Source organism: Moschus berezovskii, chromosome 5, assembly GCF_049115385.1.
Source record: "Moschus berezovskii isolate FMDL1 chromosome 5, NW_MosBer_1.0, whole genome shotgun sequence".
Taxonomy (NCBI): Eukaryota; Metazoa; Chordata; class Mammalia; order Artiodactyla; family Moschidae; genus Moschus; species Moschus berezovskii.
The window spans coordinates 123,486,933-123,502,055 of NC_142464.1; the positions used below are offsets into that span (position 1 = coordinate 123,486,933).

Genomic DNA, 15,123 nt, shown 5'->3' on the forward strand with positions numbered 1-15,123 from the left:
TGGAGTGGGTAGCCTTTCTCTTCTCCAGGGGATCTTCCCAACCCAGGGATGGAACCCAGGTCTCCTGCATTGCAGGCCAGCCCTTTACTAGCTGAGCCACAAGGGAAGCCCTTCTGGGGCCTAGGGTGCTAGCTCCAAATCCATCCTGGAATAAGAACCAGGCACATTTCTGCCTCCTGATTTACTAACTTCCTTCCACTTGACAATGAGAACAAACAACTGGTCCCACCAGCCTCTGTGCCCTGGTCATCAGGAAGCTCTTAGCTGAGCTTCGATGGTTTTTCCAGACAGTGTTCTTTTGTGTGTTTCTGACATAATTTTCTCCCATTTCTTTATTCTCCTCTCCTCTGGGATTTGGTCTCTCTGCATCTGTGCTTTTAATGTAGATCACCTACAATCCTTTCAGAAAGTAAAATAACAAACCAAGAAACAACTTAATCTGATATGGCTGAGCTGTAAAAGACTGGCCATTAATTATCCGGTCTTCCAGCCAAAGAACAGGCATGCAGTTATATAAGAGTCTTAGAGAGAGTGAAGAATAAAAAATAGGAGAGAACATAAGTGAGGAGAAAAGAATCCCAAAGAAAAGTCAACAAGGAATTTCACCAACTTCCGAGCTAGTCTAATGTGAAAAGCTAAAAGTCCTCATGGGATGATGAATTCTGTCTTTATCGACTCCTTAAGATGTAGAGAAGGGCTCACAGGTTTTCTAACACTCTGCTCCCCACACTGAGGCCAGCAGGAGAAACATTCCCGGAGGGTTCAGCTGTCAACTCTGTGAAACTTAAGCGTCTGCTGTCTGCTCTAGGAGAGGCTTGGACACGGTGCCCCACCAGACTGTCTCCACCAGCTGTTCCCAGGCTCCTTGGGGCCGGAGCATCTGGAGGCCACGCCTTCTCCGCAGGGGCTGGGGGCCACTGACCAGCGTCCTTCCAGCATGGCAGCCAAGAGGGAACTCTCCCTAGACAACGCACAGCTCAGCCACCAAGGATGCAAGCCTGCGGGTGCTGACACTCATCCTCTTAATTGTCTCCCACATTTTGAGAGAAACCTCTGGACTCAGCTTGTGGGGGGGTTGGAACGCCTTGGCATGGACGTGGCCCAGCCAGTGACCCTGGCGGTCACGGCCCCTGAGTCACAGAGCAGAGACTCAGGAAGCGTTCTGACCCGTTCCCTCTGCCCTCAGGACCCTCAGGCTGAACCTAAGGATCTACCTTCTCCCGCGCCCTGGGGGTCCTGTGGATAGGACTGGAGGACAGGAGTGGAGAAATCCTTAAAGGAAATTCAGAGAAGCATGCCGCGTGCCTGTTCCAGCTCAGCCCACTCTGAACAAACAGGGGAGCAGTCAGTAAGATGTGCGTGGTTCCCCTGACCGGTCAGTGGGATGTGCACAATTCACCTGCGCGGTCAGTGGGATGCGCGTGGTTCACCTGAGTGGTCAGTGGGATGCGCGTGGTTCACCTGAGTGGCCAGTGAGATATGTGAGGTTCACCTGAGCTGTCAGTGGTTTGCGCGCGGTCCACCTCAGCCATCAGTGGGATGCGCACAGTTCACCTGAGCCATCAGTGGGATGTGTATGGTCCACCTGAGCCGTCAGTGGGATGTGTCTAGTCCACCTGAGCTAATCGTGCAGAGGTGTTGGGGCCCAGGACAGACGCAGCAGCAGGGCCCACAGAGGCCAAGGGTGATGGAGAAGGGCCTGAGGATGCCCACAGCTTCCGTGATGGGGCCCCTGTTCTAGGACGTGCCCTGTGGCTGGACCCTGGGTCAGAGGTCAGTGCGAGGAGTCACCGTTCCCTGCATTACACACGTGGTGACAGGACCACCCCAGGGGAAAAAGTGGGGACAAGTGGGAAGAATGGAAGTGCTCAGTCTGTGGACCGGAGAAGGCAATGGCAAGCCACTCCAGTACTCTTGCCTAGAAAATCCCATGGATGGAGGAGCCTGGTGGGCTGCAGTCCGTGGGGTCGCTAAGGGTCAGACACGACTGAGCGACTTCCCTTTCACTTTTCACTTTCACACATTGGAGAAGGAAATGGCAACCCACTCCAGTGTTCTTGCCTGGAGAATCCCAGGGACGGCGGAGCCTGGTGGGCTTCCGTCTATGGGGTCACACAGAGTCGGACACGACTGAAGTGACTTAGCAGTAGCAGCAGCAGTCTGTGGACAGCGTCCTCCGACTGGTAAGAGGCTGCCTCTGGGGCAGCAGGTGTCCCGGCGCTGTGTGTGTGTGTGTGGTGTGTGTGTCTGTGTGGTATGTGTATGTGAGCATGTGTGTGTGTGTGTCTTATGTGTTGTGTATGTTGTGTTCTCTGTGTGTGTGTGTGGTGTGTGTGTCTGTGTGGTATGTGTATGTGAGCATGTGTGTGTGTCTTATGTGTTGTGTATGTTGTGTTCTCTGTGTGTGTGTGTGGTGTGTGTGTCTGTGTGGTATGTGTATGTGAGCATGTGTGTGTGCCTTATGTGTTGTGTATGTTGTGTTCTGTGTGTGTGTGTGTGTGGTGTGTGTGTCTGTGTGGTATGTGTATGTGAGCATGTGTGTGTGTGTCTTATGTGTTGTGTATGTTGTGTTCTCTGTGTGTGTGTGTGGTGTGTGTGTCTGTGTGGTATGTGTATGTGAGCATGTGTGTGTGCCTTATGTGTTGTGTATGTTGTGTTCTGTGTGTGTGTGTGTGTGGTGTGTGTGTCTGTGTGGTATGTGTATGTGAGCATGTGTGTGTGTGTCTTATGTGTTGTGTATGTTGTGTTCTCTGTGTGTGTGTGTGTGGTGTTTGTTGTGTGTGTGCCTGTCTGTCTACCATGGGGGAGGTCCGGTGCCACACACCACCCCGCCCGGGGGTCCTCGCTGCAGACCTAGACAAGCTGTGGGAAGAGGGACGAGATGTGGGCCCGGCTGGGGGACGTGCCAGGTGCTCGGCTGTCTGGGCTACATTCTCAAGTCCCCATATTCAGGGAGTGGAGGGGGTGCTCAAAGCAGCTGCCAGGAGACAGCAGAAGACGCCAGCCCCTGTGTGACCCCAGAAGCACTCATGGTGCTGAGGGCACCATCAGAGGTGACCATGGTGATCAGCAGGAGAGGAGAGAAGACGCCGGCCCCTGTGTGACCCCAGAAGCGCTCACAGTGCTGAGGGCACCGTCAGAGGCGACCATGGTGATGGTACTAACAGTGGAGGGGGGCGACAAGAACACGCCAGGAGAGGGGGTGGATGCTGGGCACACATGGCTCATGACATGCCTCCATCCTTTCTGGTCCTTGTTAGGCTCCAGGTCATAGGAGAAGGGGGTCAGGAAGGCCTTTAGGAAGGTCTGATCCCTCTGAGTGGCCCCATTGCCCCTGCCCCCCACAACCCTGGGGTCTCCCTGGGGGCTGGGGGTAGACGGAGGAGGGGTGTCACTGGGTGGTGGTCTGGCCCTCGGTGGGGCAGCAGGCAGAGGCAGGCAGGTGGGTAAGCGGGGTCCCCAGGGCCCCTCCTCCTGGCCAAGTGGTCCCCAAGCTGTGGGACCCGCACTAGCCCTGGGCGCTGGTTAGTACGCATGTGCGGGGGAGGGTGTGCGGGGTGGGGGGTATCAAGTACCTACCCGGTGGTCCAAGCCATTCTTGCCATGTCCTGTGACAGGGTCAGACTTGGAATAGGGGAACCCTGGAACAGACACAGCACAGCTGTCACGCAGGCAGCCAGGCTTGGCCGGGCGCCGGAAAGGGGGTACGCCCATGTGGGTGGGGGGTGACTGGGTGACACGGGAGGGCCCCTAACATCCCATCTGCCTCATTCCAGACCCCGATCCCCCGGGCACGGACTGAAGATGAACACAGAAAGACGGTGGTGTCCCTGAGCCCACGCTTGACCCCGGGAATGCCACAGAGCCTGACCCAGCCTGGCAGGCACGCATGTCCCGTCGCCTGGCCAGCTCCTCACCCGGCTGACCAGGAGAGCTGGGGGCAGAGGCGGGAAGGGGCCCTGTGTGGGCAGGGCTGGCCACCCTGAGCCAGAGGCGACCAGCGGAGGCCCAGTCCACCAGAGGTGGCCTGCAGACTACCTTTCAAAACCCTTGAGCTGTTTGCAATTGGGGGGTTTCACATTAAAATCCTAATTTCTAACTTCTCAAGGGGCCAGTCTGAGACATGGGGCTCTGAATTCCCAGTGCAAATCCCACACCTGGTCCCCCTCCATCGCTCACCTTCCTGGCTCACCTTCCTGGCTCCCCGGGGGGGCCCAGGACTTTGAGACATCTCCCCTCCCCAGCCCCATCATTAACCACGTCAATACCACGTCTACAGAGAACAGAGCGGAAGTTCCTGGATCAGAGATGAGTGTGGGACGTGCCCCGGAAGGAAAACAAAGGGCATAGCTGGGGTCCCTGGGGGGCAGGGGACCCCTACCCACCCTGGGGGAGCAGACTTCCCCCGGCTGTCTGAACATCTGTCTTTCCATAGTCTGTGGACCCGTGAAGAACAGTGGCCATGGCTGCTGACTCCAGGGGTCCCTATTCCCAGCACGCGCTCCTGGGAGCCCCTGTAATGTCCCCAAGGATGGAGGACCGAGCCCCCCAGAGGTGGGGCAGGCACTGTGTGCAGAAGCGCCTGCTGGCCTCCCCACCCTGTGGCCCACTCCAGGAAAGCCAGCTTCCGAACAGAGGGTGCTGTTAATCCGGGTGCCTTTCTCCCAGGGGTTGGCGGAGGGACGGGGAGAGAAGACCTCTGAACAGGCCACATTCGCAGGAAAGGCTTCAGCTGGGGGCCTGCCTCAGGGATGTGCCCCCGGATGGCCCGTGAGAAGGTTCTGGATGGGGGTCAGGAGGGGCCCTTTACAATGTCAAGGGCAGGGGTCTCAAACTTGTTTTAACCTAGGAGCATTCTCGTCACAGGAAACCTGTGTGAAAACTGATCTGTAAAACAGAAGGCAGCAGAGCTGGAGAAAGCATAGCCGGGCAAGGCACCAGGGCCAGGCCTGCTGGGCGCCCCTCACTCCTGCCGTCACCCTGGGCCCCACCAGGAAGTGACCCAGCCAGCTCCTCCCATTTCATGGAAAGGGGGACAGAGGTCCAGGGCCACAGAGGAACCTGGCCAAGCTCACCCGGTCCTGAGCCGCAAGATGAGGCCTCCTGACTTACAGTCCTGGGGTCCCTCCAGGACACACCCGCTCCCCAGTTTATGCACAGAGCCAGAACTCTTGGGGGCATGAGGCTGTGCCCTCAGCGGAGACCCAGGAACTCCTGATCAGCCAAGGGTGCTGGTGGCGTGTCTCAAAGCGGGGTCTCCAATGAGTGGCGCCAGTGTCGCCCAGGAACTTGTCAGAAAGGGCAGATTCTCAGGCCCCATCACAGACCTACAGATGCAGAATTCTGGGACTGGGGTCGTGCAGCCTGTGTTTTACAAGCCCTCCAGGGCATTCTAATGCTCACTGAGGCTGGGCACCCCTTAGGGTCCCGGGACCAGCTATGCCCTCACCTCTGTCTGCTCTAAACCAGTGATTCTCCACCCAGAAGCCACCACCAGGCCAGCTTCTAAAGCCCCCTGTGCTCAGGCTGCCAGCCTCTGTCTCAGCATCCTACGCTCGCATGAAGTGTAGAGACCTTACTTCCATCAGACCACTTCGTTTTCCTGACTCATCAACTATGACCGTCTTAGCTCTTTCTTCTATCGGCCTTGAGCTTCTGTATACTTTTTGATCATCAGCAATGACTTAAGAAACTCATCAAAATGAAAGACAGTTTGATACGTTGACCTCTATTTTTACCTACTTGTATGTTCTTCCTTTCTGAATTTCCAAGCCCTCTTTATCACTTCCGGAATGGAGAATGTCCATTAGACAAGTATGTCAGCAAAAGCTTTGCTGAGTTTTCCTTTGTCTGAGAAGGTCTCCATTTTCCATTCATTCCTGAAGGATATTTCCACCCGAGATAGAATTCGCATCGACAGCAAATGTCTCTCTGCACCTGAAAAACGTGCCACCTTCCTCTGGCCTCCATGGTTTCTGGCGAGAAGTTGGCTGTTATTCGCATTGGTGTCCCTGGTAGGGAAGATAAAGTGTCTTTTCTCTTGGACTACTTTCAAGATTGCTTTTTCTGTCTTCTGGTTCTGAAGTTTAAGTATGGTTGTGGATTACTTTGGGCTTAATCTACTTGGGGTTCACGCAGTTTCTTGAGCCAGTAGGTTTATGTCTTTTTGCCTAATTTTTTGTTTTCAGGCAATATTTCTGTGAATATTTTTGGACCCATTTCTCCCTCTGGGCCTCCAGTGACGTAAGTGTTATCCTGCAGGTTTCTGAGGTTCTGTTCAGTCTTTTTTCCTGTTTTCTCTCTGCTGTTCAGGTTGGATCATTTCTCTTGTTCTGTCTTCAAGCTCAGAGTCTCTCCTCTGACACAGCCTTCTCTTCTGTTAGGGAACTCACCCATGAATTTTTAAATCTTGCTGATCTTATTTTTCAGTTCCATCATTTTCATTGAATTCTTTTTGTTTTAGAATTTGTATTCCTTCTGTGAGACTTTTTTTTTTTTTTTTACTTTTTCAATTGTTTCAAGAGTATTTGTCATTTTTGGTTGAAGCATTTTTGTGATGACTGCCTTAAAAATCCTTCTCAGATAATTCTAACATCTAATTCTTTTCAGTGTTAGGATATGCTTAGAACTATGGTGCTGGAGAAAACTCTTAAGAGTTCCTTGGACAGCAAGATCAAACCAGTCCATCCTAAAGGAAATCAGTCCTGAATATTCATTGGAAGGACGATGCTGAAGCTCCAATTTTGGCCCTAATGTGAAGAGCCGACTCATTGGAAAAGACCCTGATGCTGGAAACGATTGAGGGCAGGAGGAGAAGGGGACGACAGAGGACGAGATGGTTGGATGGCATCACTGACTCAATGGACATGAGTGAGCAAACTCCAGGAGACAGTGGAGGACAGGGAAGCCTGGCGCGCTGCAGTCCATGGGGTCACAAAGAGTCGGACACGACTGAGCAACTGAACAACGTGCTGTCTGTCTTTTCTCATTCAAATAGTTATGTTCACAGTTCTTGCTGCAATGAGTGATTTTCTACTGAATCCTGGACATGAGAATTTACTGCTAGGAGGCTTGGGTCCTGGTTAAGTCTTCCATGTTAGCAGGCCGTCTGCCTGTTTAGGTTTAACATGTAGGGCCTGGCTTATTGTGGACTGTGCTTCTGAAGACGAGTCAGTTTTCAGAATGCTTGTTACACTGCTCTTCTGGTCTTCAGAGGCCACCTGGTGTTGCTGGTAAAGCCTGGTGATGAAAGGTGCTTTCCTGGTTGCTCTGCGCCCTGGGGTGGGGGTGGGAGAGGCTGGTGTAGATGGAGAGCCTCCCTGGGCCGGGTGCCAGGGAGGGCAGCTTCCTTACTCTCCTCGTCCGCCGCACGGCAGGCGGGAAACACAGGTCCCACATTTCCCCTCACGTCCTCAGGCCTCTGGCCAGTCCGCCTTCTTCCTTCCAGAGTTCTAGGGCCATCCGCCCTATTGTTCTAGGGCTTTTCCACTGTACTGAGGGGAGAAGGCAGGGAGAGAATAGTCTCCACTTATCGCATCCCTGGGGTGCTATTAAGACCCATTAGAATCGGTTTCTCTTGGGATGGGACAGCCATCGGTAGATTTCAGAGGTCCCTGGATCATGGGTGCAGCCAGGATTGAGAACCACCAGTTTAAAAGGTCCCTTCACATATTCAGAGATTTTACGTGACCATCACAAGCCAAGGCATTACACATGAGCCCATTTTACAGGTGAGGAAGCTGAGGCCCAGGGAAACTAAATGACCTGCTGCTGCTGCTGCTGCCAAGTCACTTTAGTTGTGTCTGACTCTGTGCGACCCCACAGACGGCAGCCCACCAGGCTCCGCTGTCCCTGGGATTCTCCAGGCAAGAACACTGGAGTGGGTTGCCATTGCCTTCTCCGAACTAAAATGACCAGAAGGTCAAATGATTACTCATGAAGAGGATGGGACAAGCTCCCCAGACTCTGCACTTTCTCCCCCATAACCCTCTGTGCTACAGGCGCTCTTCCCTGGTGAGGGCTGTGCAGCTGCTCAGGTGTGGGAGTCTTCTAGGGGCCTGCCTGTCAGGCAGCGTCAGCTGGCCTTAAGAGTGTGTGCACTGTGTGTATCAGAGGCAGAGAGAAGGCACATAGGAGAGGCAGCCCAGGTGGCAGCTGGGTGCTTAGGTCCCCGAGTTGCAACACGCCCTAGAGGCTCTGCACGCCTGCCCACGCCCCATTTCCAAGCTCAGCCTAACCAGGCTCCCTTGCCACCTCCTCCCAGAAGCCCTCCTGTGGCCACCTTGCCCTCCTCGTTCTGCTGGGACCACTTGTGGGGCCCTGAGTGGTGTCTCCTTGGGTCTGCCCCTCTTCTGGGCTGGCTCATCCGAGGTTAGAGTAATCACTGAACAAATGGTCAAGGAGACAGCCCTTGCGGGTGGATGACTGTTTCAGGTGCAGCTCAATACACGGCTTCTCCAGGATGCCTTGTGGATAACGGGCAGGGAGCCATTCCCCTGGGCAGATCTCGGTCAGCTTCACCAGCACAGTGAACAGTTTTTGGTTCACTGATCATGGATACGGAAGTCTGCAGCTGCACAGCCCTGCTCAGGTTCAGGTCCCCTCTCAGCACCTCAGTGTCCCCATCCAAGGAAGGAGGGGCTGGAACCCCCTTCAGCCCCAAGGAACGTGGGCAGGAGGCCCCTTGGGCCACCTGAGCTTCAGGCTTCAGAAGCAAGCGAGAGGGGTCTATTTCAGGCTCACCACGGCTGGCCTGTGGACCTGCCCAGCTCTGCGTGGCACCCCAGGGCTCAGCCCACAGGATGCTCACGTTGGAGCCCCAAAGCCCAGGTGCTTCCTGCCAGGAAGACGGCACCATGCCCACCTTCAGAGACGAGGCGATGGCGACTTCACACTCAGAGAGGTTTGCTCTTGTGCCCAGGGTCATGCAGCAAGAGAGAAGCCAGGATTAACCCCCAGGGGAACGGTACCCAGATCCAGCCGCCTCTGCTGACCCCCAATGTAATCTCATATCCACGGTCACTGCCCGCAGTGCCCCCACCATGCTGCGACCCACGAACAAGGCAAGGCTCTGCTCAGGGAAGCCCTGGGCACCCGCTGCCCCGCGGGCACTCGCTGGGGGGCAGGCACAGAGGAGGCACAGGGGGCCCCCTGGACCTTGCCCCAGGGGCTGACGGTCCTCGGTGGGGAAAGGACACGGAGGGCCCCAGATAAGGTGTCCCGTGCCGGGGCTGGGAGAGGAGAGACAGAGCTCCCAGGTTAGCACCACAAGACCCAGAGCTGAATTGTGGGGGGTCATAGGAGGCCTGAGAGCTGTGACCTGAGATGTGGGCTCTCACCCAGGACACCCAAGGGTCTGGGCCCAGCTTGTGTCCCTGCCCACAAATCCGAGGTCACACCCATCCGGTCCCCAGGCTGGGGAAAAGCCTGTCCAGCGCGCGGAGCACAGGGACCTTTGCTGAAAGCAGAGTTCCAGCCAGCCCCTAGGGAAGGGCAAGAGGGCTCTGCCCTCACACGCAAGGGGGCTCCTCTTGGGCCAAGGTCCCCTTCCTGACTTCTGGAGCCCCCATTGCTCTTGCTGGGGCCGAACATGAGCGGGAGGGCAGAGGGCAGGCTGTCCGTCCAGCCGGAGGCCAGGCCGGCCACACTCTCCCGGCTGTCTCTGCCCCAGGGGCCCCTCAGCTGCCTGCAGGACACTGGGCGCCTGACCCGAGCCCTCCAGCCCCCTTGGGCCTCTCTCGCCCAGGCTTCCCCTGTCCTGACCCCCAGCCCTGGCTCTCTCCACTCCCAGGCCTCTCCGGGGGCTCCCCCTGCCCACGCTTTCTCTCTACCTTCACCCCAGGTCCTGCAGGAAAGGGGAATGGAGGCAGAGGTGGGTGCTGAGCAGGAGAATCACAGCTTCTCTGGGCCCCAGACCCTTTGGAGAAAATAACGCAGCTCTGGAACCCGACCAGGGAGGGCCTGGGTCTCAGGTTACCCATACCCTACACCTAGGCCCACCTGGGAGCCAAGGGCCCCGGGGACTCTGCCTCCAGCCCAGACCTCTCCTGAGGGCCCCGCCCGCCGATCCACCTCCCTGCAGCTCCGGCTGGGGCTGGCTGTCTCGGGCTCCTGTGTCAACAAGAAGAACCCACCTTGCTCCTGCCCCGCCTCTGAATAAAGGTGACTCCGCCCACCTGGGCCAGGACGACCTGGACGGTCATTCTTGATCCTGCGCGCCCCGCTTGACCGCTCACACCGGTCCTGCTGCTCGGACTGCCCAAGGGGCGTCCCCGCGGCTCATCTGGGCCCCACAGCCCCTTCACCCTGGCCCGGCAGCCTCTAGTCTACGTTCTGCAAAGCTGCCTGTCCGCGTTTAAATGGGTAAAACCGTCGGCATTATCTCCCGCTCACAACCCTGCTGCCCCGACTCTGGTCCCTGAAGACAGAGAAGAAAGTTTGCAGCCATTGCGCGCGGGCCACTGGCTTCTGGCCACTGCCCCCAGCCTCCTGTTTCCCAAACAGCCACCTCGCTCCTCGCCTTGAGCCCTGGTGCAGGCTGATCGGAAGGTCCTTCCCTGGGACACCCCCAGGGCATCCCCAGAAGCCCTCCCCCTCCAGCCTGGATAACCGCAGTGTGCCTCCCACTGCCTTTACCTCCCCCGACAGTCCTGCTGGAGGCTCAGTCAGAGGCAGCCTGGGCGCTGCTGAGAACCCGTGGGTCCACCCCCCACTCGCAGGCCAGGCTGGGCCCTCCCGAGGCCTCCAAAGCCCTTTGCGACCCTGCACATCCCAGGCCCCATGCCACCCATGGCCCAGCAGCCAGCCTTCACCTTTGTGGGGAGGGTCCTCTCCCCCAGTTACCTCCCTCTTCAGGCCTGCTCACTTAGCACCCTCCTCCTCCGAGCTGGGCTGGGCCTGGTGCCCTGACCTGCAGGGTCCATGTCGCTGTTGCTCAGTCGCTCAGTCGTGTCCGTCTCTTTGCGACCCATGGACTGAGCACGCCAGGCTTCCCTGTCCATCACCATCTCCTGGAGCTTGCTCAGACTCATGTCCATCGAATCAGTGATGCTGTCCAGTATGCAAAGGCAGGCGCCATACGTCCCACTGTTTCATCTGGGCTTTGTGTCACCCCCCCTCCACTCTAGACTGTCAGTTCCTGGGGTGGGGGTACTGTCTGTGTAGACTCTGCTGTGCCCCCAGCACACACCCAGGGCCAGGGCGCAGGAGCCCTCACCAAAGCTTGGTTGAGGTTGGGCGGTCGCGCCCTGTCTCCGGGCCTTCTCTTGCTTGTTGGACAAGGAGGGCCAGGACTGACGCATTGGTGTGATGCTTGTGGATTCTGCCCCCTGGGTCTCAGGTTACAACGCCCAGAGCTGAGCATGCCCCTGCGCTCTGAAATTCTCATGGGGTTGGCACACCACCCCCTTTCCACCATGGACTAGGCAACATGAGAACAACCTTTCCACGCTCTCTCTTTCCACCATGGACTAGGCAACGTGAGAACAACCTTTGTTTCTCCACAGCCCGGAAACTCCCAAGGACTAACAGAGGACAAGGAAAGCCACTTCTGAGCGGGCCTGCCACCCACTTTCCTGCTGCTGTTAGCAGGGAGACACAGATGAACAGAGATGCCGTCTCCCGACCTTCCTGGTGGGCTCCGGGGCCGGCGACCCAGGGAACAGTCTCAGACCCCAGCTTCCGGCCAGGCCCTGACTGGGTGGGCAGCCGGCGGAAGACAAGTGGACGCGACTCCACGGGGACGGACACACAGAAGGTGACACAGGATGGCAAAGTCACAGGCAGGGTGGGGAGCGCTGGCCCCACTGGACCACCCCTCTGTACCGCCTTGCTTTCCATGCAGAGCGGTCCTCGCCCTGACCTCCAAGCCTACCCTAACTCCACTCTAACTGCCTGATTCCCGTCCGAAGGGTGGGGTCCTCTCCAGGGCTCACTGAGTCCTCAGGGAAGGGTCTCAGCCGGCCTGGGGCTTTGCCTGATGTCAGCACACCTCTGACCTCCTGAGCAGGGGGAACGTGGGGACCCTCAAAAGGGAGAACAGGACTTGAAGGGCAAGGGAGGGGCACGGGGAGCTGCAGCAGGCCGGGCCGCAGGGTCCAGGCCAGGGGAGGGGCCCGCACCTCCTGGTGTCCTTCACCCTGTGAACCGCATCCTGTGAGGCTCAAGACCCTCTCCTTGTAACAGAAAATCAGTACCAGCCCTTTCCAGGGCAAAAATCAGATTCATCAGTAATACAGCTGCCTGCATGCATGAAAGCAAGCAAGCAAGTGAAAGCGCTGGTCGCTCAGTCACGTCCGACTCTGTGACCCCGTGGGCTGCAGCCCGCCAGGCTCCTCTGTCCATGGGATTCTCCAGGCAAAAATACTGGAGTGGGTTGCCCTTCCCTTCTCCAGGGGATCTTCCCGACCCAAGGATCAAGCCTGGGCCTCCCGCACTGCAGGCAGATTCGTCACCATCTGAGCCACCAGGGAAGCCCAGACAACTACACGCAGAGTACAGATGATGCCCGAGGTGTAGCCTAAAGGAAAAGCACAGCACTCTGTAATAAAACGTGTGTTTCAGTGAGATCTCTGGAGGGACGAGCCGTGCCGGCTGAGGACACCGTCTTAGAGGAGGGAGATAGCCCACAGCTTTCTCAGCCATCTGCTTCCCCGCGGAGAGCGGGGACTGGGCCCCTTCACCACCTCCGCTCTGCTGCCCAGCGCTGTGTCCAGCACAAAGTAGGTGCTCAGTTAATGTTCAGTGAAGGGATGGGTGAGTGACCGAACGACGAATTCAGCCTCAGGTGAGACGTGCTGAGGTGTTGTGAGCGGGATGAGGTCGCGCCCGGCCCCTGTGAGCCCACAGAGGACCCCAGGTGGGCGGCAGGGCGTGTGCGCAGGCTCCCAGCAGCACCTCTGCCTGCCCCAGCTCCCTGCACACTTCCCCAGGGCTGGGGCCGCTCCTGTCTTCTGTCTCTCCCTCAGCGCCCCACACAGCGTCTGGCACAGAGTGGGTACTCAATAAATACCCGTTGAATTTAGCGCATCTCAATTCAACAAACATTTATTGAGCGCCCGCCGTGTTGAGAGTCACAGCCCTACCCTCCTCTGGCGTGCTACGGATGACGACCCGGGATGCAGGTGGGCCTGCCTTGCTGTGTGCAAACCGCTTTGTTCAGTAATGATTGCGAATTAAGCTGGTGTCGATGGACTCACGACTGGGGCCACTTGCATTTTCTCAATGCAGCTTGAGAAAAGAAGGTGGATGCCCCTCTGTTCTCAGTTTAGTTCTCACTGCTCATCCCGCCCAAATTTCTCAAGAGGCTGGCAGATAGCAAGGCACGCCTGACCTAGGCAGGAACAGCAGCCCGGGTCCTCGCTGCTATTTCCATGCATGATGGGAGCAGAGCAATATCAGCAGGGCAGAGATGAAGTCCCAGGTGCAGTGGCCAGACACCATGGGCTTCCCGTTCGCAGGAACTGACGTCAGTACGCCAGCAGAAAGTGAAGTGATGACAGAGCATTATCACAATTGATGTGAGGCTGTGTCCCTGAAGGAGGACATGCGCACACAAGCGCGCACACGCACACACACACATGTACAGATGTGTGCACACATGCACACACACGCACACACACGCACACATATACACACAGACACAGGTTGTTCGTACTTCAGAGGGCTCGCCCAGTTAGAGCACGAATTCCAGCACAGACACTGCGATTCCTGCAGGCCGGGCGCCCCTGCAGCTTGTGATGGGAACATGGCAGCAAGGAATAGGGTTGACCTCGCAGGTGTGTGATTGCCCCAAATGGCTGCACAGCCTCCAGGCCTTGCAGGATCTTCTGCCCAGGGGGAGCACCTGGGGCAACCCCAAGGCACCTCGTGTGGCACAAGATGAGGAAGCGGGGCAGGGAGGTGGGCAAACACGCCCAGGTCACAGCGCAGGTCAGCGCCGCACAGGGAGTCCCCAGGGTGTGGCCTGTCTCTGCCTGGACTTCCTCCCAGATGGAGCCCCTCCCGCCTAAGCCCCAAGCCAGAGGAAGGCCACCAAGGGACTCCCTGGGGACAGCAGCAGCAGCAGCTCCTCTCCCCCCAGAGGCGAGACCAGGGGAGGCCACCAGCCCTGCAGACACGGGCCTGCCCACCCCCCAGCAAGGAAGAACCGATGCTAGCCAAGCCCACCTGAGAACCCCAGAGTGTCCATTCCTGGGAGCTAGTGCTTTGGTGCCCCCAAGGTGGGGGGGCTACTGGGGCGCTGCTGGGGGTTCTCTGGGGGGCTGGCGCAGTAGGAGGTCTCCACCTTCCGAACAATTGCCATTTGGAAAAGCAGAAAGGGCCATGGTCAAGGCCAGTGACCCGGGGCCACAGGCAAGTCCCCAATCTCCGTGGGCAGAGAGGGGCTTGGGGATCCAGCTGAAACTGCCGGGTCTGGGTCTGCCCTTCACTGCCCCTGTGAGCAGCCCTGCACCCCTCACCCCCGCCCGCCTGCCTCAGCCTTTCCCACCCTGGGCCACCAAGTGAACGAGTCTTGCTGAGGGTCTTCCCTGATGCGACCTTCCCAAGGGGATGTCAGCCCTGCAGTGACTCTGGCTCCCACTTGGATAGCGGCCACCCAGGCTGGCAAGGCGCCTACAGAGGTGGTACACAAAATGACACACGCTTGCGGTGTTTAGACGTTTTCTTTACCAAACGGTCACCTCCACGCTTCCTGGCCCCCCTCCCATGTCGGAACACGCGCACCTTCGTTTGTGAGACAGTTTACAGTCGGGAGGACGAGGATGAGGATGATGGTGAGGAAAAGCGGTCTGTCTGCTGAGCATCTACTATGTGCCCAGCTGAGCGCTGGCGGCACACAGCCCCTCCCCAGCGGGTAGCTAACAGCCCCGCCAGGCACACGGGTGAAACTGAGGCCCAGGACCGGGACAAAGGGCCCAAGGTCAGGTTCCAGCTGGGACTTGAACTCCGGCCTCTCTCAAGGCAAAGCCAGTGTCTTTCCTGGGCTTTCCCACACGCACACCCATCCCCTCCCGGCCTTCCCTACTTCCTAACTGCACCTCCAGCTTGTCTATAGAAACCCACCCACAGCCGCCGAGACCTGAAGAGTCCATCTGCCGTCTACTGCGCGCACCAGAGGGCAGC

The 15,123-nt window shown here is 57.6% G+C and overlaps 1 protein-coding gene across 2 annotated transcripts in view; it reads right to left on the minus strand.

The window, feature by feature from the left end:
• The window catches only part of ABLIM2 (actin binding LIM protein family member 2), a 169,935-nt gene that overhangs the window by 26,254 nt on the left and 128,558 nt on the right, over nt 1-15,123 (minus strand). For both annotated transcript variants that reach the window (XM_088836565.1, XM_088836564.1), the window contains one exon: nt 3,580-3,641. In XM_088836565.1, coding sequence (XP_088692691.1) covers nt 3,580-3,641 — 62 coding nt within the window. The remainder of the gene's footprint in view (nt 1-3,579; nt 3,642-15,123) is intronic.